At 37.1% G+C, this 24,236-nt stretch overlaps 1 protein-coding gene across 14 annotated transcripts in view; it reads right to left on the bottom strand.

The window, feature by feature from the left end:
• Positions 1 to 24,236, bottom strand: part of kif1b (kinesin family member 1B) — an 84,951-nt gene that overhangs the window by 7,649 nt on the left and 53,066 nt on the right. For 10 of the 14 annotated variants that reach the window (XM_028452734.1, XM_028452741.1, XM_028452739.1 and 7 more), the window contains 23 exons: positions 22,909 to 23,014; positions 21,654 to 21,802; positions 20,324 to 20,502; positions 18,543 to 18,680; positions 16,105 to 16,356; positions 13,499 to 13,617; positions 12,230 to 12,315; positions 11,957 to 12,086; positions 10,986 to 11,139; positions 10,712 to 10,802; positions 9,898 to 10,016; positions 9,713 to 9,768; positions 7,871 to 7,979; positions 6,819 to 6,885; positions 6,644 to 6,728; positions 6,463 to 6,568; positions 2,822 to 2,936; positions 2,608 to 2,741; positions 2,469 to 2,530; positions 1,519 to 1,664; positions 819 to 1,079; positions 673 to 744; positions 370 to 491 (listed from right to left, as the gene is read on the bottom strand). In XM_028452734.1, coding sequence (XP_028308535.1) covers positions 370 to 491; positions 673 to 744; positions 819 to 1,079; positions 1,519 to 1,664; positions 2,469 to 2,530; positions 2,608 to 2,741; positions 2,822 to 2,936; positions 6,463 to 6,568; positions 6,644 to 6,728; positions 6,819 to 6,885; positions 7,871 to 7,979; positions 9,713 to 9,768; positions 9,898 to 10,016; positions 10,712 to 10,802; positions 10,986 to 11,139; positions 11,957 to 12,086; positions 12,230 to 12,315; positions 13,499 to 13,617; positions 16,105 to 16,356; positions 18,543 to 18,680; positions 20,324 to 20,502; positions 21,654 to 21,802; positions 22,909 to 23,014 — 2,858 coding nt within the window. The remainder of the gene's footprint in view (positions 1 to 369; positions 492 to 672; positions 745 to 818; positions 1,080 to 1,518; positions 1,665 to 2,468; positions 2,531 to 2,607; positions 2,742 to 2,821; positions 2,937 to 6,462; positions 6,569 to 6,643; positions 6,729 to 6,818; positions 6,886 to 7,870; positions 7,980 to 9,712; positions 9,769 to 9,897; positions 10,017 to 10,711; positions 10,803 to 10,985; positions 11,140 to 11,956; positions 12,087 to 12,229; positions 12,316 to 13,498; positions 13,618 to 16,104; positions 16,357 to 18,542; positions 18,681 to 20,323; positions 20,503 to 21,653; positions 21,803 to 22,908; positions 23,015 to 24,236) is intronic. The other 4 variants (XM_028452746.1, XM_028452747.1, XM_028452748.1 and 1 more) reach the window with 2 other exon arrangements.

The following is a 24,236-nucleotide window of genomic DNA, read 5'->3' as shown; positions in this document are numbered from 1 at the left end:
TCTCATTTTCTATATGAGCCTAATTTTTGCTTGTTCTAACACAGATGCCACATACAGAACCAGTTGTATCTTAAGTCTTTAGTTTTAATTTAGTTTCAAGGAAGAAAAAAAAAATCACAATATTAGTGTTTCCCAGTTTTACCACTTCCACACGTAAAAGATTGCAAATAAATAAATAAAATAAAAAAAATCACAGAGAATTCCCTCATGTGTAAAGCACTGAGTTGCAGAAATGGAAGTGAACTACAGGATGATGCATCCTTTGACACACCATCTCAATACCATTAATCGCATCTAATAACAGCTACCAACAGGAGGCAGGACAAATATGTTACAGCTAATTGGTCTATATCTAGAAACGGGTCTTACTTCTGGTCTAAGGAGCCACAGCGGGAGTCAGACAGGGAGGGGCAGGTGGAGGAGGGGGTGAGGGTGGCGCTGCTGAAGCTGGTCACTGATGGGTCGCGTCCCATGGGCGAGATGTCAGAGAGCTGAAAATATAGCAGAAGACGAGGTAAAGGAACTTTGGAGAAAACACAATAACTGTAGAATTAATCAGCTTAAAGAGAGAAAACAAAAACATTCAGAGCTTTATTTGTGTAAATTTCAGTAGATCTTCAGAAATAAAATCATATACAGATTGTTTTAAAAATGAGGGACTTCTCTTCTCACCTTGCAGTCACTGATGCTGTTGACCACCTGGTTGTATTCGTTGTTAAAAGTGTGAGTCAGGAGCTGAAGGCACTGATGGAGAACAGGTCAGACTGATCAACTGACAGCACAGGAGAATAAAGCCCTGCACACGAGTCTCTGCTCACCTTGGTGGCCAGTTCCTTCTCACGGTCCACCAGACTCTCGATGTCGGCCGAGTCATAGCCGCTGCTCTCGCTGGGTGTGATGGCGCTTTCGAAGGTGGTGCTGGAGATCTGTGAGGAGATGGAGGTGGAGGTGGAGAGAGTTCCCGAACTCATGCTCGGCGACAGCGACTCGCTCAGGGATTTGGTGGTTGGAGCCGTTCCAACTGGAGCTGCTTCTCCCAGTTTGTCCCTCAGCAGTAGAAGGTGACGCGTCTTCTCCACCTGGACAGCAGAGCGTGCACAGTTCTTTCTCACACTTTACAAAAGATCTGCAACCTTAAAAGCTTGCAGGTGTGTGCTCTAGTGCAGACATGGGCAATTGGTGGTCAGGGGGCCAAAAGCGGCCCTCTGACTCATTTTTTACACAAAATAACTCCCAAAAGCACAAAAGTAGAACAAAAATACACAAAGAAAGAAAGAACACAAAACGGCAACATAAAAATACACAAAAGTAACAAACAAACACACGAAATGACTCGGAAGAGCAAAAACACACAGAATGATTCTAAAAACACACAAAACGCCAACAAAAATACACAAAATGAATTCAAAAAACATGGTAATTATTCCCAATGTGGCCCCCAAATTGGAAAATAAAATTTTTGAGGCCTCCCGCTGTGATAAAAGTTGCCTATCTCTGCTGTGATGTTTAGCACCGCACCTCATGCAGTTGCTCCATTTTCTCCAGCTCCCATTGGTGCTCCAGGATGAGGCTGTCTCCTCGGGGCCTCCACCCGGCCAGGTTCTCCTCTCCACGCACGTAGGCCACCGACGTGTCCAGAATCTTCCTCCTCCTCCGCTGCATCCCTGAAGGAGAAGTTTGAAAGGAGTCCATGACAGGCTGTCCTTTGATCCTCTATCACAGTCAACCCCAAATAGCGGCCACTGGGGCCAGATCCGGCCCACTGGAGCATACGTCTGGCCCGCACCAACCCTGACACTATTACTTCTTAAACTGTCATCATTACACAAAAAAAAGTAGTGATGCACTGAAGATTTTCGGCAAAAAATGCACTTTTGGGCCATTTTCGGCCAAATATTTACAGAAACAGGAAACATAGCGGTCATTATGTGCGTGTCTGCATATGGGCCAACGTGTCCATGGAGCAGCCGTATTTCAACACATCTGAGCACGAGTGCCTATTCTAAGCAGAGGTTGAGGTGGAACAAAAACAATGAAAGTTACACTTTGTGTTTATATGAGAAAACAGATTTAATGAGAATCTTTTTCAGCGGCCCAGTCACTTATAGGCCTGTACGTTATTATATAATCCTTACATCAGTGAGGTCAAGTTAAACATATTTTTATTTTGTATTTTATTGTATTCATGGTGCTAATAATTGGCATAATAGTTTTTTTGTACGTTTGAGTTTTCGGGCCTTGGTTTTCTCATTTTCGTTTTATTTAGGTAGATCCCTAAATAATAATAAAAAAAATACATATTAGTAGCACTAATAATGGTGGAAACAACATCTGTACATGTAACAATGCTTACAAGTAAAATGGAAAAAAACGACAATTCGGTCCTTGACTTGGCAACCTTGACAAAATGTGGGTAGTAATTGGGCAACCCTGCTCTATCAAACCTTAGTTACTTTTCGTTTGCTCACCTGGACTTCCAGTGTCGGACATCTTGCACAAGCTCAGCTCGTAGATGCCAGTGACTCGGTTGCTGGAAGGAAGTAGAAGCAATGTTAAAAAAAAAACTTTTCTAGGTGCAATGATTAGAAAAGCAGGGAATGTCCTCACCAGTCTGGGGTTTTGGAGTATCCACTTCCAAAGAGGTTCCTGAGGGACCGAGGCGGGGAGATCTTTGCGTCTCTGGAGTAGAAGACCATGCAGATGTCTTTGGTGATGATAGCAGGTTGGATGCAATGGTCCAGCTGTGGAACAGAGATGAATAAGACAAGTTTAGATGAGTCCAAACACAAATAACAGATAGTATTAGGAGTTGGTGACAGACCTCCAGGTAGGCAGACAAGGTCATGTAGATCTTCTCTCCATATGGAGTGACTCTGTTGAGCAGGAGGGAGTTGTGCAGGGAGCTGTCCCACACGGCCTCGAAGCGATAGAAAGTCCTGGAGGACACACAGCACAGTCTGAAAATTCATTTCTTCATTTTTAAATTTTTTTAATTTAATTTAATTTTTATTTTTGCCAAAATACATTGTCAAAACGGGCTACAGATAGTCAAAAGCAAATGAACATATCAAGTATATTCTGTAGTAATCTTCTTAAGTTACAGTTTCAACTTTAAAACTACAAATATTGACCTTTAAGAACTTGTTTGGTAACACTTGAAGTTTTATACATTAAGGCTGACATTACGCTTTCATTAGCATGAATAAGGTGTCATTAAGCTATCATTAAGTGTTGTTTGCTAAATTATAGCACTTTTGGAGCTATGTTGGCATTTATTAGGTTATGTGGATAGATCTAGAGGAGTTAGGTAGGCTTAGGGGCAGGGCTAAGGATCAATTACATTTTTCAGTTACAATTATGTTTTTAATTACCCATGTTCAATTACAATTCGATTACGACTACAGTGACTAGCATTTTTTCCAATTAAAATTAAATTACAATTTTTTTTCTTCCTCAGACAGTCTCAATTACTAAAGTTTAATTATAATTAATCATAATTACTGAGCCTGAAATAAATAAATTTGTGGTGTGTAGCTCAGTGGGTTGAGCGCCCGCCCCATGTACGGAGGCTATAGTTCCTCACCTGCAGCGGGTCCAGGTTCGATTCCCGGCCTGGGACCCTTTCCTGCGTGTCATTCCCTGCTCTCTCTAACCCCCTTCCTGTCAAGCAACTGTCATATAAAGGCCACTAGAGCCCAAAAAATCCTTTTAAAAAAAAAAAAAAAAAATATATAAAAAATAAATAAATAAATTTGTAAAAGTTAACCTTCCTCTTGTGTTAGCAATAGGTCCTAAATCAGCTGTAAAATACACTAAAAACAAATATCTATCATCTAATTTCTATTGGTTACCATGTTAGGCATCCTAATCAATGAAAACATAGGTTTTAATATTTTTGGTGTGGGCGTCTGAGCCTTTTTTGTGTCAATATACTCCTCGATTTATATAATTTTAATGGTAAAATGTGGGAAAGCTTGATATGAAACATATTTTAACAATTATTAACTACATATGTGTAAAAGTGTACATTGAACTGTAACATGGTTCCCCAGTTTTGCGTTAAATTATAGTTGACCATTTTTATCGAATTTTAATGGCAATTACAACTACAAAGTCAATTATCTTAATTCAATTACAATTTAATTACGATTATGACAGCAACAGATTCTTAAAATTACAATTTGCCATAATTATAATTAAATATCAATTACATGATTACAGTTATAATTGACCCCAACCCTGGTTAGGGGTTAGGGTAATGAAGGTTTAGGGGAAGGGTAACGAATGACACATAACAGCCTTTATGACACCTTAATCATGCTAATGACAGGTGTCATGTCATAATAATGACAGCGTAATGTCAGCCTTTATGTGTAAAACTTCAAGTAAAGCGTTACCACTTGTTTTTCTCTTTTAGGGGTAGCCAAGAAGGCTGTAATATAACTACTGTATATACATCCAGAGAGAAAGTACCAAGATTAAAATCATTTCTTCAATTCTAAATACATTCTAATCAGTCAGAGGAATTATTTAATTAATTATACGTTGAGAGCAAATCCCAAACAGCTGAGGCAGTGAACAGTGTTCAGTTTCTGCACTGTCATCACTTCAGTCATAACAGGATGTAGAGATCGAACTGAGGTGAGGGAGACCTTGACAATAGACACAATAGGAGCAACAAAGGCGGTTTTACTTGTACAAGAAAAAGCTGAAGAATACAGCTTAAAAACACAATGTGATGTAAAAACAATTTAATGTTATTTTATAGATATTAAAAAACACAAATAAATTATAATTCATTTATGCATTTTTTAAATTATCTGTAACAGCCTGTAAACTTCCAGTTCTTGCCACCGGGAGGCGTTCTTACACACAGAGCCAGTCGTGCCCTGATGTTACCTCAGTAGTTATTCAGACTCTCACAGAGAGGAAAAACAAAAGCATTAATTTGTAAAGCTCTGTGTGAACCAAAGGATCAACAGTAACACACCACTAGCACTAGGATCCAACTCACTAAATCACAAAAACAAGAATACAGAAAAAGTGCCACATTTGCATCATAGACCGTCTTTACTAGCCCAATGCTGTCTATCCAAACATTTAGAGGCTAAATAACAAAGGAAGTGCAACATGCTAGAAAGTCTAATTTCTATGAATCTACAGCACTACAAAGAAACATAAAGATCTCCCTCAGAGAAGGAGCTTTATTTTCTCTGATCACTTGTACCTATCAATATCCTTATCAATAGAAAGCCTGAGCACAAGCATGAGTCCAGCCGCAGCGAGAGGAAAAAAAAAGAGAGAGAAGCACAGTCACAATGAAACAAAGGAAGAAAAGAAATGAGCAGCATGAGAATGAAAACAAGCAACGACTGCTGTGAGCATGAGGAGCAATGAGAAGACAGAGTTTAATCAAAGTAAACATAACAATAATAAAACACGAAATCCAGAAAGTCTTATTTTTTAATAATATATCAAAGCTTCATTTATTCAGACAATTTTTTTTTAGGAAATTTACTTTGATCTCCTGACATGTTTCGACTGTCAACTGCCAGTTTTTTTCAGAGGCATCTGCTAATCGCGTTGATATGTCCTTGACTTCAGCCTAGTAATTCCGGAAAGTTCATTTTGTCTTTTTTTTTTAAATATGTTAAGGTTTAATTTATTCTGACAACTTTTTTCAGGAAGTTTACTTTGATCTCCTGACATGTTTTGACTGTCAACTGCCAGTCTTCTTCAGAGGGGTCTGCTGATCACCCTAACGCTAACCCAAAAAGAACTTGCTGGAATTACTATGCGGAAGTCAAGGACACATCAAAGTTATCAGCAGACACTTTTGAAGAAGACTGGCAGTTGACGGTCAAAACATGTCAGGAGATTAAAGAAAATTTCCTGAAAGAAGTTGTCTGAATAAATGAAATCTTAACAATGATAAATAATGAAGTGGAATGGTGTAGCTGGTTTGTATGTGTAAGGATTCACAAATGCAGTGCTTTTAAACCTTGAGGTCGGGATCCCATGTGGGGTCACTTGGAGTTTAAATGGGGTCGCCTAAAATGTCTAGTAACTGATAAAAAAAGATGTTAAAAACAAATTTTTGAAATTTTGAAATTATTATTCTTTTTCAGAAGTAAAACACAATCTTAAACAACTGTATTATATTGATCATTACATATCTAGTTACCGGTATTAACAATAATAATAATAATAATAATAAAATGCAGGATAAAAATATTTGAGCTGGCACAACTTGTCACTAATTCTAGCTACTCTGTATTTGTAATAATACAGTATAACAAACATGATGAAAAACTGATTGTAGAAAAATAATGTCTTAAGGGTTGCCAGATAATCTTGATATCAAAATGGGGTCTTGAGCCAAAAAAGCCTGGGAACCACTGCACTTATGAATTGCTGTGTCTAGTTTGTATGATGAACATTCAGGTTGTTTCATCCACTGACCTGTTGGTGTTGTGGGATGACTTGATGTTTTTGGCTGAGATGATGTTGAGGGAAAGAACTGCGTCCGCTGCACTGTCGTCCACCTCAGCTTTGTTCCTGATGCGACCTGATCAGACACAGAGCAGCACGATCAATAAGTTTCCTGGTCTCTGTGGTGAGCTTTGAGGATAGTATTACTCACCAACAACCAGCTCACGGACGTCCTTCCAGTGGAGCTCGCTGCCCTTCTCATGGATGAGAGTCACAGTGATCCTGCGCTGGATTCCCTGTGGCAAAGATAATGAAAATCTGATGAAACCATCCTTTAAATCAAGAAATCAAGAAGAGATCAGGACAAATATGAGCGTTTTCAGTACCTGGTGCAGCAGGTAGGTACCATGACATGGCGGTCCTCCACTGTGATCCACTACAGCTGGGATGTACCTGCACATGGAGGAGCGACTTTGAAAACTACTGCTTTAATTTTAGTTAAGATTTAGTGATTGTAAAATATTAACCATAAACAGTCAAATGTTCCTAAACCTGCCATGGAGCTACAATTCATGTTTAAAACTTGTCCTGCACAGTTTGTGGATTACACTCTCTAATGCAGGATTTTTCAACTTTGAGGTAACCTGGAAATAAAATGGGGTCACCTGAAATGTCCAGTAATAATAAAAATAAATGATTAGGATGATCTCTTTACATTTTTAATTGTTATTTAAAAATTGAAATGTTTTAAATTAATTTTTTTTTCAAAATGAAAAAAAAAAAAACAACCTTATTTTATTTAAAATTTCTATTTATCTTATTTATCTATTTTCAAAACACAAAAAAACAATACATGGTATCACAGAAATAGATACAACACAGGAAGAGGCAGAAAAACCAAAGAGCTTAAATAATAAAAAAGAAAATTCAAATAAAAACACCACACACAATCTCAAACAACTGTGTTCTATACTTTCACTTTGTCAAATATAAACCAAGTTAAAATAAAATGCAGTCGAAAAATATCTGAGCTGACACTTATAGTTACTTTGTTTTACAAATACAGAATAACCCCTATCAGTTCACAAACTCATTTTAGAGAGAAAAAAAAATCTCTGAAGTCGCCAGAAATTTGTGATATAAAAATGGGGTCACAACAAGAAAAAGGTTGGGAACGACTGCTAACGACTAATGCATACATGCTAATGTAAATGTAATTTTGACACCCAGTGCATTACATTCTACATTTGATCAGCTTGTATTACATCAATTATTGGGTTAGGATCTGTGTTTTTTGTTACTCTCTCAATGGAAACACAAGTTTGAAGCTGATAGATTTACGTAGGTAACTTTGACCCACACACTGATGAGACACTGTGAGTTAATGATGTGTTTCTTTCCTAAAGCACATGAGGTGCAGGGGGTGGGAGTCACTTACTCTCCAGTGGGCTCCAGCTCGCTGATCTCAAACCACACCAATAGGTCATACTTGCTGACACACTGACCCAGGTTGGATTTGGTGATGGTGTTCAGCTTAGTGGCTGGAACTGGGACATCAACACACAAGTCAAAATGTGAGAAACCTTGACATGAGAGAATGAATGAGCCCGATGACACTAAACAGTTTACATAATCCGGTTCTCACGTGTGAAACAGATATAATAAAACAACGGGTTAATACAGAGGAAAGGTGAAAGACGTGAGGCTTGTTATTGGGGGACAAAAAGATGAATGAGGTGAAAGGCTATGTATGAGGGGCTAAATCTCAGATTAAACCACCCCTGATGGGACCCTACTGCTTGACACAGAAATATTGCAGCTAAAGAGGCTAATCTCTGAGCCACAGTTAAGATTAATTTGCCTTTGAAACGCAATGAAAAGTAATACCATCTGTGGAAAAATGCAAGCTGAAGTCTACAAAGGCTTAATCTTCTGAAGTCTGACGTACGCAGTGTCAGTGATCCCCTGCTATTATGATAAAAAAAATAATTTTACTCTTCGCTTTATGGTTCAGTGAATGCAGCAGATTTACCTAAAGGCCTGAGCTCCATAGTTTACAGTGCTAGAGTCTACAGTCATCAGGGTTGGGGTCAATTACATTTTTCAGTTACAATTAGATTTTCAATTACCCATATTCAATTACAATTACAGTGACCAGCATATTTTTCCCAATTAAATTACAATTATTATTCATCCTCAGAAAGTTAATTACAAGTATGTTCTCAATTACTAAAGTTCAATTACAATTAATCATAATTACTGAGTCTGAAATAAACAAACTAATATAAGTTAACCTTTCTCTTGTGTTAGCTTTCTGTTAGCATCTGTTATGATAACGAGTCTTAAATCAGCTGTAAAATACGCCTATCTACTGGTTACCTTGTTCGGCTTCCTAATCAATGAAAAAATAATATTTTTGGTGTGGGCGTCTGAGCCTTTTTTGTGTCTATACCCCTCAATTTATATAACTCTAAACGGTGAAATGGGGGTAAGTTTGATGTGAAACGTGTTCTAATAATTGTAAACTACATATATGTAGAACTGAAACATGGTTCCTCAGTATGGCGTTAAATTATAATTGACCATTTTTATAGAATTTTCATAGTAATTACAATTACAAAGTCAATTATTTGAACTCAATTACAATTGAATTACGATTACGACAGCAATAGATCAAATTACAATTACAACGCCATAATTGAAATGATCAATTACACAATTACAATTATAATTGACTCCAACCCTGACAGTCACACTACTCCACAGCACAACTCTATAGTCTAACCACTACATTTACACAGTGTGCTGTACCAACCATGGTGCCTGGGCACTATGAACACGGGGTCATTGGGCACTGGGAGGAAGGGGAAGTGAGAGAGCTGGTCGGCCTCGTCCTCTAGACTAGCCACGGCCGAGGACGCCAGAGCGTTGGCGTGCTCGGACAGTGTGTCCAACACTTTGACGTTCACATAGCCGCTCACGAGGTAGCGGATCAGCTCTATTTTACGAGTGTGGTCTGGGTCGGTGTCACATGGGGTGACATTTGGAAAATGAAAAAGAGAAATCCAAAGGAAGCAGAAAAGAAAATGAAGAAGATGGAAGAACAAATGAGGCATGTTTATGTAACCGTGCAGGTTGGGAATAAATGACAGGCGTCATGTCATGATAATGACAGCATAATATCAGCTTTTATGTATAAAACTTCAGTAAAGTGTTAACAATAATGCTGAGATGAAAGTGACGAATACAGAAGCTACAGCTGAGACAATGAAACCCGTACCTGGCTTTGACAGAGGCATGGGGATCGGATAGTATTTCCTTGATGTTGTTGGAGGACTGTTGAGACAAAACGCTTGTTTAATCTACTTAAAGACACAACGAGCTAGTTCTCAGTAAAACAACCAGAACATTGTGAGTTAGAGCAGAAGAGAATAGTTCATGCTGAGTTACAAAAGCAATGCCCACCTGATCAGGTCCTGGCCGAGAAGATGCAGCGGGTGCTGCTGGTAGTGTCCGAACACTTCAAACACAATGGGCTTAGTCTTGATGTACTCGATGAAAGACTCTGTTATCTCCACAGAAACCTGATAGAATGGTAAAAAGATGAGCGTCAAACTCATTGGCCCTCATTTATTAATCTTACGTGAAAACCGGTGCAATTTTGAGGTCACATTTAGATCGTACGACAGGACCAACGTGTGATTCATGAAACATTAGTATTTGACCAATCACAGCGTACAAATGATCGAGTATTGACAAATGTGGCGGCTGAACTCGATCTGAGTTCTCCCCCGTGTGCGCTGTGAACAACTACACAACAGAAATCCTGGAGACACACACGGAAATGACATTTACAGTGGCTTATGTCTGCACGCTTTAGGCAATAAATATCACATTAAAATTAATTAACAAACGAAATGCTTTAAAAAAGCCTTAAAAATGACTAAATATTGTCCCTTGTCTGTGTTTATTATGCCTTCAGCCAATTCACCTATAATTAATCACATTACTGATTAAATATTGCAGCACACTTGTAAAAGTTGAAGGAACTATTTACATTTAAAAGCATGAATGAGGCCCTGTATAGACCCCAGTGATGTGCTGTACGGAGGACCTCATTCTACAAGACAGCAGCGATAAATTGATAAATATTGAAGCTTGCGTAAATATGGTCAAACGCACATCATGCGCTCAGATCTGATTGTATGAAGGTTTGAGGGCCAGTGTGTTTCTCATTCTTTCCCTCTGTGTGTGCGTGCGTGCGTGCGTGTGCACTCACATTTTGGACATGGTAGAAGCCCAGAGGAGCTCCTTTGCCAGCATTCTTCAGAGGCTCAGTGGAAAAAGCCTCATCGTGACGATGCAGGAAGCTACAACAAATGTTGGTGTAAAACATTTACTTTTGACCCATCTGAAATGATTCTTTGGAAAAGCTTGCAGTAATAATTCATAGCATGTTGGATTAAGGCTCCCTTTCAAGTGATTACAAAAGTACAACAAAGTAATACTTTCTTATGAACCCCCCATAATAAATTATAGTAGACTTGACTCACTTGAACTGGCAGAAGATATCTGCGTACTCTGGAGGGATCCCACTGGCCTGAAGAACAGTAACACGGAAGGTAAAGATGCTGCCCACCTCCAGCTGGCCTGCCAGATCCTCACCATGACCCAACTTAGTGTCTGTCATGTTACTCAGCTTCAGATCTGTAGAAAAGAAGTTCAAAATGATTATTCATAAGCAAATAACTAAGATTAGTTATTATAAAGCACCGTTCATGAAAAACAGTAACAAAGAAACAGGGATGAGTGGGATCAGGGTTTTGCATAAGATCGGGTCTTAACCAGTTTTAAAGTATTTCCACTGGCTCCCAGTCAGCCTCAGAATAGACCTTAAAGTGTGTGAATGGGTTTGGATCCAGAAAACATCAGTGAGATATTAGTCAGGTATGAACCCAGCAGGTCTCTCAGATCTATGGACACAGGTCAGATAGTGGAGCCCAGAGTTCACAGCAAACATGGTGATGCTGCTTTTAGTTGTTATGCTGCAAAGAAGTGGAACAAACTGCCAGCAGAGCTGAAGTCAGCGTCCAGTGAGAACATTTATAAATCCAAGTTAAAGGCACTCTGTGACTGAGAGGGACATTTTTAATCATTAATCATATTATTGTTGATTTAATGTTTTTATTGCTGATTTTAATGTTCTTATTGATTTTGATGTAAAGCACTTTGAATTTCCTTGTGTATGAAATAGGCTGTACAAATGCATTTGCCTTGCCTTACTGCCACTGACTTACATGGAGGAGTATTTAGTTATCCTGCATCTGCTCTTTATCATGTGGTTTATAATCAGAATCGAATGTTGTGGGAACATTTTTGTTCTTGTTGGTTCTGCCTCTTTGTACACATTACATCACAAAGTAAGAAAAAACAACAGCAGGTGTCATTTCCATAACTTTGGTCCATCTGTGGTGTTCCACAGGGTTGAGAGGTGGACGTTTGTGGATGCTGCGGACAGACGTACCCATGTCATTGATCCTGTTGAGCTCCTCTGAAGGGGTGATGACCTCTGAACTCTGACCCTGGCCCTCCACAATGCGCAGCTCTTCCAGGGACAATCCAGAATGGGTCATACCCTTGGAGGGAAAGTCGTTCTGATTGGACGAGAGAAGACGGAGAGAATCCTGAGCATACAGCTATTTGTGTGAAACCATTTTCCGTCCTGAATAAGCACAACTTCCTCTGTGTTAGGACAAGTATAGCTCACAGAGAGCTCTGATAACATCTCAGGGCTTACCTTTTGAAAATACTCATCATCAAAGGAAATCTTGGCAGTTCCCGACTGTCTCACTCCTGACCCGTAGTCTGGAGCTTCCTCATCAGCTACAAAAACACACAAATCATGCTTTGATCAGCAACAAGCGCCTACACTCCACACAGTTACCTTGAATGAGTAAAAAACACAAAGATTCTACTATAATCTAAAAATGCCATTTTTCTATGCTGTCACATTTAACTCTGATCACATTTTATTTCAGTTTTAAATCTCTGATTAACTTGAACCAAACCCCAACCACGGTTGGGATTAATTAGAATTATAATTATCGTAGTTGTATTTTTAAATATCTGTCGCCGTTGTAATCATAACTGAATTGTAATTGTGTTAAGATAACTGACTTTGGTATTATAATTACCATGGAAATTCACTAAAAACTGTCAACTACAACTTAATTAAAATGATTAAATACAAAACAGGTCTATGGCTTACATATATGTAGTTAACAAGAAGATAAGATATGATGCCCTTTATTCGTCCCACAAGGGGAAATTTGCACAGTTCCAGCAGCAGACAAATAAAAGAAAAGAAAAGGAAAAAATAAAAGAAAAACTGCATAATAAAAAAATAGAAGATATATACACACATGGGCCTGTACACAGTACAGAGAGAAAGAGGGAAGAAAGGACATTGCCCAGTAAAAAACCAGAATATATACATATACACTAAACTAGTTGACTGTCAGCAGATTGGCTGCCAATGTTTTGATAATACACACTGACAGCTGCAGGCAGGCTGCAAATATTAAAATATGTTTCATGTTAAGTTTTCCCACTACCTGACAGTACATTTTCACACTCAAACAGGTGGTAATGGTTAGAAGACTTAGGGGTTAATGGGTTACAGTTAGGATATAATTAATAGATTTTTTTTGATAGGGATGATACAATTTTACACAGTACCAAAACTGTGAATGTAACTGATGTTTTGTACAAAGAGTTTAAAACTATTGCTGAATTCAAACTCTTGGGCTTTTACGCAAGATATCATAAATGCACTAAAATATAAATGTAAAGACGCTGAAATGACATTGTACACTGCATACAATCATCACGACACTATATGAATAAAAGTGAGTAAAATTGTTATTGAACTTTCGTAATTGAGAACGTAATTATAAATGACTTTCAGGGGAATAATAACAATTATAACTGATTAGTAATTGAAAAACACATTCTCAAGCTTCTCTCCTGCTGCCAAACTCAATGGATCGTCTCATGAATTACTTACCAGCAATGGCCTGGACCCCTACGCGGAGGAAACCACGCACATCGCCCTTCTCTGTCACTATGGCAACACGATGTACCAGTGGCACAGGATAGAGCAGGTTGCTCAGGTACACAAAAGCCCTGGGAGTGGAAAAAGAAACGAAGATCAGGCACAAAAAACAAAACTGTGTAGCTGCTAACAAAAAAAGCCCAGAGCACAATCTTTGCTTAAGTGCTCTGTAGAGCACAGAGTTGGGGTCAATTATAATCATAATTGCAGAATTGATAATTACAATTATGACGTATTTACAGTTGTAATTGTTATTGGAAAAATCTGTTGCTGTTGTAATTTAATTTTAATTGGGTTCAGATAATTGACTTCATAATTGGCACAAAAATTCTATAAACATTGTCAATTACAATTCAAATAAAAAACACGGGGTATATGACACAAAAAAAGCTCAAACGCCCACACCAAAAATATTAATACCAATACTTTTCATTGATTAGGAAGCCTAACAAGGTAACCAAGAGATGAAAAACAAATTGGATAACAGTTAATGTTGTGCATGTTGCAACTGATTTAAGACACGGGTCAAAACTGACCGTTAACATAAGAGATGCTAAAAGAAGGCTAACACAAGGAAGTTTTTTGAGATTTTTTATTTTTATTTTTTTAAAGGCTCAGTAATTATTAATTTAATTCAAACTTTGGTCATTGAGAATGTAATTGTCATTGACTTTTAGGGGAAAAAATAATTGCAATTTTAATTGTATTTGGAAAAAATGCCGGTCACCGAAATAATAATTTAGTTGTAATTGAGCATTGAAAATTGAAGGCAGAATTGTATATGAAAAACATAATTGAACTCAACCCTGGTAGGTTTAGACAATAAATATCTAAATCTCTTACAGTGTGAACACAAATAATAACAGGTTGAAACGGCAAAATATTAGTGATGACAAACATGGGATCAAACATTTTTATATGACAAAGTGACAGGGGGTTGGCCTCGATACAGCAGCAATAATCTAATTGTAATTTATTGTGTTGTTAGTCTCTCTCTCTCACACACTCTGACGTCTCGTTTTATTGGACTAGATTTGTTTTTCTGCACCCCTGGTGACCTCCTGTTTCCCTGTCAGAACCCAACATCCAAGGCCTCAAGGCTGAGTTGGAGAAGAAGGAAGATCAATCTGCTGTGATGTGAGACAGGAGGCGGAGCTACAAGCTACGGTCAGTAGAGATGACATGATGAAGCTTGCACTAATCAGTCACGTGTTTATGTCATTCAAACATAATGTTTATGGCGCAGAGCTTTTAGATCATTCTTTAGCTCAGTGGTTCTCAACCTTTTCAACCCGTGACCCCCTTTACAGGACTGCAGATTGCTCCCGAGTTAATAATGACAAATATTTAAATCAAAAGCAATGTTAAAATAAAGTCACACACACAAAAAAAAGGTTACAAAACTAAACAAATCTACAAATATGAAGAGGATTATATAATAAACACATATCCAGTGATCGTCGATGTATCACTGACACACACAGCAGTCAGTGATGAGATGAAGGGGATGAGATGTAGCGCTGGGAGGAGGTTGGCTGATGGCGGATTAAGCAAATAGAATTTTTCCCCCCAAATGTAGATGTATAATATAATAAATAACTCAAGAAGAGTAAAGAAGGCAGAGTAATTCCATTAAACTAGAGCATTTTAGAGCCGGAGTAGATAAATCTGTGCCTCAAATAATCCTGTTAATAAAATACTGTAAAGCCTGAACCAAAGAAAACCAGATCAACAAACAAATTAACTAATAAAATAAACAGAAAGTCAAAGGAAAACCCAAATGAATTAAACATAAGAGACAAATGTATGTGTACTTTTTGATTCTAAGTCAATTTAAATGCTATAACAGTATAATAACTCAGTTACCTTCTAACTCACATTAAAATCTACTAAAAAAAAGTGTGATAAATGTGTTATTTGTTATACTATGTAACAAATACAGTGTACAAAGTAACAAGACACGCCAGCTCAGATATTTACATACTTTATTGTAATTTAATGTAATGTAAAGTAATGTAATTTATTTATTCTAATAACTCAGTTTCCTTCTAACTTACATTAAAATTTACAAAAAAAATAAATGAATTCAGGTCATCTGTGCAAATGTTTAATCAAATTTACTTTGAAATAATAAATGGATAAAAGTGGTTTTCTATGACTTAAAACAGCTGTGGTCCAAGAACCCACAAGGGGTCTCTGAAATAGTTTTTTAAATTTGGTTTGTGGCATATCATCCAAAAACTGGGCCAAAGCTCCCAAACGCACCAATATTTATACAATTCCGAGTCCAGTCCTTTGTACTGAATGTAAAAAAAGAAAAAAACCCTGACTTATTCACATATTTTCTATAGATTTTAAGATTTAAAATACCAACAACTGAGGAATACAAGAGGCTGTGACTTTAAAAACAAATGTGTAATGGTTATGAGGGTTTCCCATAAGTGTAGAAGAACCATCTTTAACGTCTTTAACGTTAAAGGTCAAAGCCACCATCAGCCCTCTCTCCATGTCCAAGCCCACGTTTTGAAAACCAGTAAACGCCTGCTCCAACCACCAACCTTCCCACCAGGATGAACCAGGGGGAGCGGTCGTAGAAGGGGTCCTGTCCGTCGCTGAAGATGTCCGAGCCCTCTTCTGTGCCGGCGTCTGAGCTGGTGTCGTCCACGAACGCCTCGTCGTCGATCAGATCTGACATCTCGCTCTGGCGCTCGTCGGCCAGCTCTGTGATCTCTGAGTCGGTGGTGGAGAAGGTGGGCGAGGGCGTGCGGTCAGTCAGGTGCTCGTTGACGCAGCCGTGGAAGATGGGGGAGCTGAGGAAGGGTCGGCGGTTTGGAATGACGGCAGTTAAACAAGGAAAGGCCGTGGTAAAATAACATAGGGATTAAAAAGAGGTAACCTGTACATTCTGTCAAATAAATGGCACATTATGGTTCAGTTGTGAATACACAGAAAACATATGATTAAGCCACTACAGAGTAACACAATTGTATAAAAATAACATGTTAGCTTTATCTCAGTGGTTTCCAAGCTTTTTTGGATCGTGACCCCATTTTGATATCACAAAGTTCTGGTGAGCTCGAAGCTTTTTTTCCTAGACTTAATTTTTGATCATGTTTGTTATACTATGTAACAAATACAGAGTAGCTATGATTACTGTACAAAGTGACAAGATGCGCCAGCTCAGTATTTACATACTGTACTATATTCTATTTAACTTATTACATTTATAAAATGTATTTATTTAATATTTATATATTTATTACATTAATTTTAATTTATTATTATGTTCTTCCTTTTCTTTTATACTAATCAGTAATTACTTTTATCATTTACTGGGGCAACTCCAGGCAACCCCACATGGGGTAACGACCACAAGGTTGAAAAACACTGTTTTAGCCAAAAATGCTATGCAAACCGAAATCAAAATGCAAAAATTAAGGCTAAATAATATGTAACACTGTAAAACACAAACATTTCAAACGAAATTAAAATGTATAAAGGAGCACGTCTTTCAGAACAAATGGTTACAAACACACGCCAGTGCAAAAACAAATAATGTGAAACATACAAAAATGAATAAAATACAAGAAATCCAAAAATAATACAACTTGTGACACGAATTAAAGTGCAATAATACAGCAGTGGATAAGGGATATACAATAAATGCAATAAACAAAAATCATTTAACAAAATTCCATAAATGCACTGAAATGTTTACAAGAGCAACAAAACCAACAAATGAAAACACAGGATGGATCAATAAGGCTGTGACATTGTAAAAGTAAATAAATGATGGATTCTTACAAAAAAAGAACATAAATACACACAAATGACACCAGAAGTGTAAAAAGTACTGGTATATTCTACTAAAGTAGAAGTATGGTTACTTGGTTGAAATTGTACTGAAGTACAAGTAAAAAGTAGCTCAATTAAATAGTACTCAAACTAATAGTTATTACCGTATTTTTCGGACTATAAGGCGCACTTAAAACCCTTTAATTTTCTCAAAAATCGACAGTGCGCCTTATAATCGGGTGCGCCTTATGAATGAAATTAATATGTCAAAATGTCTTAGTACAACTTTGGTAAACTATGGTACTTCAGGGCTACCGTAGTCAGGCTCCTCATGGAGTGATATGTACAGTACTGTGCTTCAACATACTGAACTGAAAAAGTGAGTGTAATGTTCTATATTTTATGTGTTAAACCTGAACAATGTTGAGAGTTATTGTTAATGAGTTGAATAAAGTTTGACTTATTTGACTATTTATCTGAGCCTTAATAATAATAATAATAATAATAATAATAATAATAATAATAAACCGGTGCGCCTTATAGTCCGGTGCGCCTTATGTATGAAAATAGACCCGGTCAGACCCATTCATTGATTATAGTCTTATAGTCCGAAAAATACGGTAGTTACTTGCTATTATTATTATTATTTGATCTTATTTACATTTTTTTCTACTGTAATGTATGCACTTTATTTCATATGTACGTTTTCTTTTCTCTTTCTTTCTTTAGTGTTTATTCTTTTTATTTGTACTATTTCTCGAGCCTCTGTAACACAAGTCATTTCCCCCTGGGATAAATAAAGTATTTCGGATTCTGATTCCGATTTGATTGTTGTCTGGTGATTTCATTTTTTGTACTTTCACAATGTCCATTGATCATTTTCAAACAAAAAATTATAATTTACTCAGTAACGGTTGCGTGTAGAAATGTAACAAATTTCTTAACTTCTTTTAAAATGTACTTAAGTACACGTAAAATGACTGATTTTGAAATATGCTCAAAAAAGTACAAGTACCCAAAAAAACCAACTCAATTACAGTAACGCGAGTACTTGTAATCCATGACTTTCACCTCTGGATGACATTACAATGAGTGAGTGAGTGCATGTGTCTCTAATGTAAGGAAACAGAACCAGCTGGAAAGCAACTAGGCTCTAAAGCGGAAGTGAAAATAAGCAGTGATGTAAAAGAGCGTCACACACCTCCCGACCAGTTTGAACCAGTGGAAGCGATCGTAGAATGGGTCGTTTCCCGTCAGGCTGCCCTCTCCGTCCTCCTGGTGTGTGGAGGCCATCTCTCCTGCACGGTCGTACATCTCTCTCATCTGGTCCAGCCGCTGCCTGGAACCGATGAGCGGTGCATTTGATATTAGGAGAGGGAGAATGAGGAAACGCAGCACACTTTAATCGCTGCAGGGAAATAATGCTGCAGGGTGTAAACATGGCTGTCTACTCATTTTTAGCTATCGTGTTTGTGGAGCATGAAATGCAGAAGTGGTTGTTTATAATGTGTCAAGTCATATTTCCAATAATTATTTGTTTTTTTTTTCCATTCAACAATTCAATTACATACAGATTCATTATGTTCAGTGTATTCTATTTTTCCACTTTTGAAATGTTTTATTTATTCCTTTTAATTATGGTAGACTACCCCTCATATTACTGAAATAAACAGATTGATATTATTGTTAGATATTTGATGCTTGCTTTATTCACTGATGAGAAGTCCCGATTAAAAGTGCTGGATATACATGAACATGATGGAACCTAAAAAACGGATATGAAATCCTTCATTCTAAAAGTTCCTTAGTCAAAAGGAGATAATTTCAGCATGTTTGAACTTCACTATCAAACTCTGAAAGTCATTTTTCCAGATTTTTCAGTTAAAACACACAAAAATCTGAGTCTGACATCTGTTAACATGTGGTCAGAAACAGAATACTGGAAAAGCATCAAACCAATGTTAATATAATGTTTAATCCTTTTAGTTTCCATTCCCTGAAGGTGATTTGTGCACATACCTCCAATAATTCCATGGATGTTTGGTTTTGTTAAAAGAAAAAAAATCTAAAATTAAATTAACTAAACTTTTAAACAGCAGATCCTTTTTTTATTTGGTGAATAAATATAATAATGCATTATATTTATAATTTATATATAAATCTTTTCAACCCAGACACATATGGCCCGGGGGCCATAATAAAAATAAACTAATTCCAAATGTATGAGTACCCCCATTATTTAGAAAATCTTGATCTCTGCCCATTTTCCTACCCTGACTCCCTCTTCCCTGTTCCATTCCCCCTCACCTAGGTGAAACACTGTCCTCTGTTTTATATTCTCCCTTTAATAAAGTGTTTCTTACTCTTCCTTAGGGAGGTCTGGTGATGGTCACAATTATGCAATAAAATAAATTCATTTATTTGATTGCAATAATAAAATATGCATTGCTGTCTTAAAAAGATTGCACTTCTTCTAGTGTTGGCCTTAGAAAGCATGAGCAGAAAAGTAAAAAAAAAAATAAAGAAAGAAAGAAAATCTTGATAAAATCCGCAATCCGAGTAATTGAGGAACCAACCTGACACAATCGAGTTAAATTTCATAAAGATCGGTCAATTACTTTTATTCATTTTTTAAATTTCGGCAATGATTAAAGATAGGAATTTTAATTGTTTTCTTCTTCAAACAATCCAAAATCAGTACATTGATCTGGATCCCCTCAAACATTTTATGTAATCTTCTATAGTGTAAGGTCTATATTTTCTTAAAATTTTGTCACATACAACAGAAAACCACATACATTAAATGAATATATACAAAACGACAACAAATACCCACAACCCCTTTGATCTTCCTGTATGTTTACATCGGCCATTATTGTAAATGCTAGCATAAATGTTGATGTCAGACAATCCCGTTTATGTGGCCCCTGCTGTGATAAAAGGTGCTCATGTCTGTTAAAGCTGATGTAATGTGGGCATTACTTGAGTTTTTCCAGTGACCAGTAGTGCGTGGCTCCATTTTTCAGGTCCTGGACCTCAACGGCCACCACAGTGCGAGGAAACGGCCTGGCATCGCGCTCTTTCTCCGGCTCCGGAGGCAGCAGCTCGGGAGGCAGAGGAGAATACAGCGTATCCGTCAGCAGCACGAACTGGAACTGGACCTGAGGAAAGGAAAAGGACGAGAACGGTTCAAAAGCTGCTCAGGAGGAGGGAGGACATTATCAGGATTCCTACTGCTTCAGTCAAATTAAATTTAAGACTTTTTTTTTATTGCCATTTGAAATCAAATTTATTCCAGTGTCTAGTGCAGACATGCAACTGGCGGCCCCCAAAGTAAACACAAAATGACAATAAAATAAACAAATAAAACATGCTAAAATAATCAAAATCACTGTAAAAACACCCAATATGACTACAAAAATAGCCAGAAATCTATAAAGCAACAACAAAAACACAAAAAATAAAAACAATTAGGAAAAATCTTCAGTGGACAGGATTTTTTTTGTTAAATTTACATTTCCCCTTGTTGTTAAAAGTCCCACTACAACCACGTCACTGTTTTGTAATTGGTTCCACTGTCGCAATTGTGTGACGTTACGGTAAATTATACATTTTGAAAAAAACTAATGTTACCATTTGTTATGAAATGTGAGACTACTGCTATTTAAGACTTTTGAATCATAGATTTAAGACATTTTAATGACAATTAAGGCTCTATTTTTAGATTCATGAATGTAATGCCTTTTAAGACCAACTATCCTTTATAAGTAGTTAACAGATAATTAACATACAGTATTATTGTCATAAAAATGATAATGACATACAGTTAACATGTAATTTATAAATTGTTAACTAACAGCTTGTAAGTTATCTATTGGCTATCTTTAAGGCACAGTTATGAATCCTTAAAAGACTGTTAGCAAATATTCAACAAGAAATGTATTTCCATCATGTAGTGAAGTGTATGAATGACACTGGACTTTTGATGGAGGCGATAAATCACTGAAGAGCATCCTTTGGATTCTTGGAAAAATCGTTTGTCTCACGTGACAACTAATCAATACTGCACCGCAGGTGATTTACAGGACACACTTCTACATTATCTCAAACATGTGGTCCATGAAAATCAATAAAAGCTGAGATATGGCTTTGTTTTTTTCTTCAGAGAAGCCCCCACAGATGCTTTCTACCATTATCTCAAAACCCTAACCTTTCTGTAAACTCGGGAAAGATAACTGTTTTGTTGTTTTCATATTTGCAGGTCAAAGATGGGGAAAATAATGAGAAAATGGATCAGAGTGATTGGACAAACCTTCTTCTTTAATTCCACACTGATGGCGTTGGCTTCCTTGAGGTAAACGGCGTTCCCCCACAGCTGATCACGGAGGGAGGTGAACTGGTGGTACCTCCACTTCCTGAAAGCCCACTGGGCCAGCTCAAACTCATGCTGCGTCCATGGCACTGTGGAGGAAAATAGATCCAAATGACCTACTGTAAATATCATTATGAGCACACGTTTCAGCGCAATGGAAGAGGTAGCAATTAGCAAGTGGCGAGTTAAGGTCATCAGCAGGCCTTCTCAAAATAAATGTGTTAGTGTTTATGCGTTTTTTTTGTTAAACAAATCCTTTGTACAGCACTAAAAAAATAACCCATAGAGGAAAAAAAAAAACCCTTAATATTCTGGAATTTATTACAGTATCTTTATGGAAAACCAGTTCAGCAAAAGCTTTAAGGTTTTTCATAGTGTTTATGCTGTTTTTTTGTTAAACAAATGTATTGTTTACACTAACACGTTCAACATATTCCAACCTTTTTGCTAATGTTAAGCTATTGCTAGGTTAATGCTTAGCTAATGCTAGGTTAGTGCTAATACTCGGTTAATGCTAATATTAGACTAATGCTAATGCTAGGTTAATGCTCTTGCTAGGCTAATGCTAACACTTTTTTGTTAAACAAATGTATTGCTTGTACAGCACTAAAAAAATAAACCATAGAAGAAAAAAAAATACTAATTTTGGAATTCAATACAGTCTATCTTTATGGAAAACCAGTTGGGCAAGAACTGCAAGGTTTTGCAGGTGGCGAATCAAAATAATTGTTAAAACATGAAAAGACGTTCTTGCTGAGATTTTCTCTCTATTAAATATCACTTTGTAATTATCTAAATAGCTTTTATTCTGAGCAGACACTGCTAGCCAGATAACGGACTTCACACTTTAAATTATTAATCTAATACGTGAGGAGTCCTGTGATGAATGGGATACTTCTGTCTGCAGTGAACATGATTTAAACCAGAGCTGTCGAAGATTATATTTAATTTATGTTAAATGGTAATGGTGATCTTACTATTTCATGGAAGAGTGGTCATGGAATATGATTTAGATTAGTTTATAATGTGTGGCCTTGTTATTTTTTTTTTTAGTTTGAAGACGACGTCAAACTACAATACGCACATCCGAGGAGTTTAGGCTCTGGAGATAGTAAAAAAGTGGAAGAAAAAAAAACTATTAATGTTGCAAACCATGTCCTGTGTTTTTGTCACTATAACACACAATAGTACACACCTTCTTCATCCTCCTCCTCTTCCAACTCTTCTTCATCAGGTGTTTCTGCTATCAGGGAGCGAGTTTCCACCTGTTTCTGAAGTTCCTGTAATTTGCTCTCATAATCCTGGATGCCGACACACAGACAGAAGAAGAAAAAACACAGACAGCCGTTCATCAGCTGCAGCCAACGCTGGAAAAAGCTGGAAAGTCATCAGAAACAGGAATCTCGTATACCTATAGAAACTATTCTTATTACATTACTTTGTGACCGACTTGGCTTTGTGCTTAAATAGTTAGTGAGGATGCCGTTAACTCCTCCTACACCGTTTGTCTGATTTGGTCAAATAAGCTATGAAAACATTCAGAAAGTTCCCGAGATTTATGCTTTTACTTTTATAATTTATAACTTTTAAACATTTTGAGTTACACATTGTTTTATGAAACTGCATTGACTTTTCATCTCCGATCCTCCGATATTTACTAAATACAAAAACATCTTCCAAAAATTGAGTAATTAATAATTAATTATGGAACATATGAGCGAGGTATTAAACGTAATGCTTGCATGAACAAAATAATAAGGAAACTTAGTTTGAATGAGAAATAATTTTCCTGAAATGGAAGTTGGATGAAAGAATGAAAGGTGAATAAATGGATGAGAACAGGAGGAACGGTGGCGCTCGCTCGGAGCTGAGTCAACAGTAATCTAATGAGGGGCGCCACCCTCAACCCCCCCACCAGAGAACAGGCTGTGGCCTGGTTGAACTCATCCTGTTGGCTCACAGTCCTCCTCAGAGGAGAAAGCAGCATTTTCATTTTCATTCATCATTGATCTGCTAAACACTGAATAAATAAAGGCTTAACAGTGGATTCAAGGGTGACATTTTTCTTCTTAATATATGATTTTGGCTTTGAAGCTGCTGAAACATACATGTGAAATGTTGATTTGCTCAAAAATGCATTTTAATTTATCTTAGTACGGTAGGTACTCTAAAACAGTGGTTCTCAACCTTTTCAGCCGAGGACTCACAAAATAAAGACAGGAATATTGAAGAAGGCCAACTATAGGGGGAATACAGGGGAGGGCTTTTTGGGGCCCATCCATAAAGTCAGCAAAATGATGGTCCATTGTTCTAGGATTCTGTGATAACATTTATTTATTTATCTGAATGATATCTGCTGTTATCCAGTAAGTTTATTATTATTGGGCCAAAGAAGTAAATTCATGTTTTAATTAGAAATAAAATAGGTTGAAAGTGACCCAAAATGTAGGAAAAGCTGGTGAAATGGGTTCAAAGCTGCAAATTAGAGTGGCCAAAAACAGACAGATAAAATGGTAAAAAGGA

Source organism: Gouania willdenowi, chromosome 7 (genome assembly GCF_900634775.1).
Source record: "Gouania willdenowi chromosome 7, fGouWil2.1, whole genome shotgun sequence".
Lineage (NCBI taxonomy): Eukaryota > Metazoa > Chordata > Actinopteri > Blenniiformes > Gobiesocidae > Gouania > Gouania willdenowi.
Note: the sequence above shows the minus strand (reverse complement) of the source record. Positions and strands in the feature narration are given on the sequence as shown.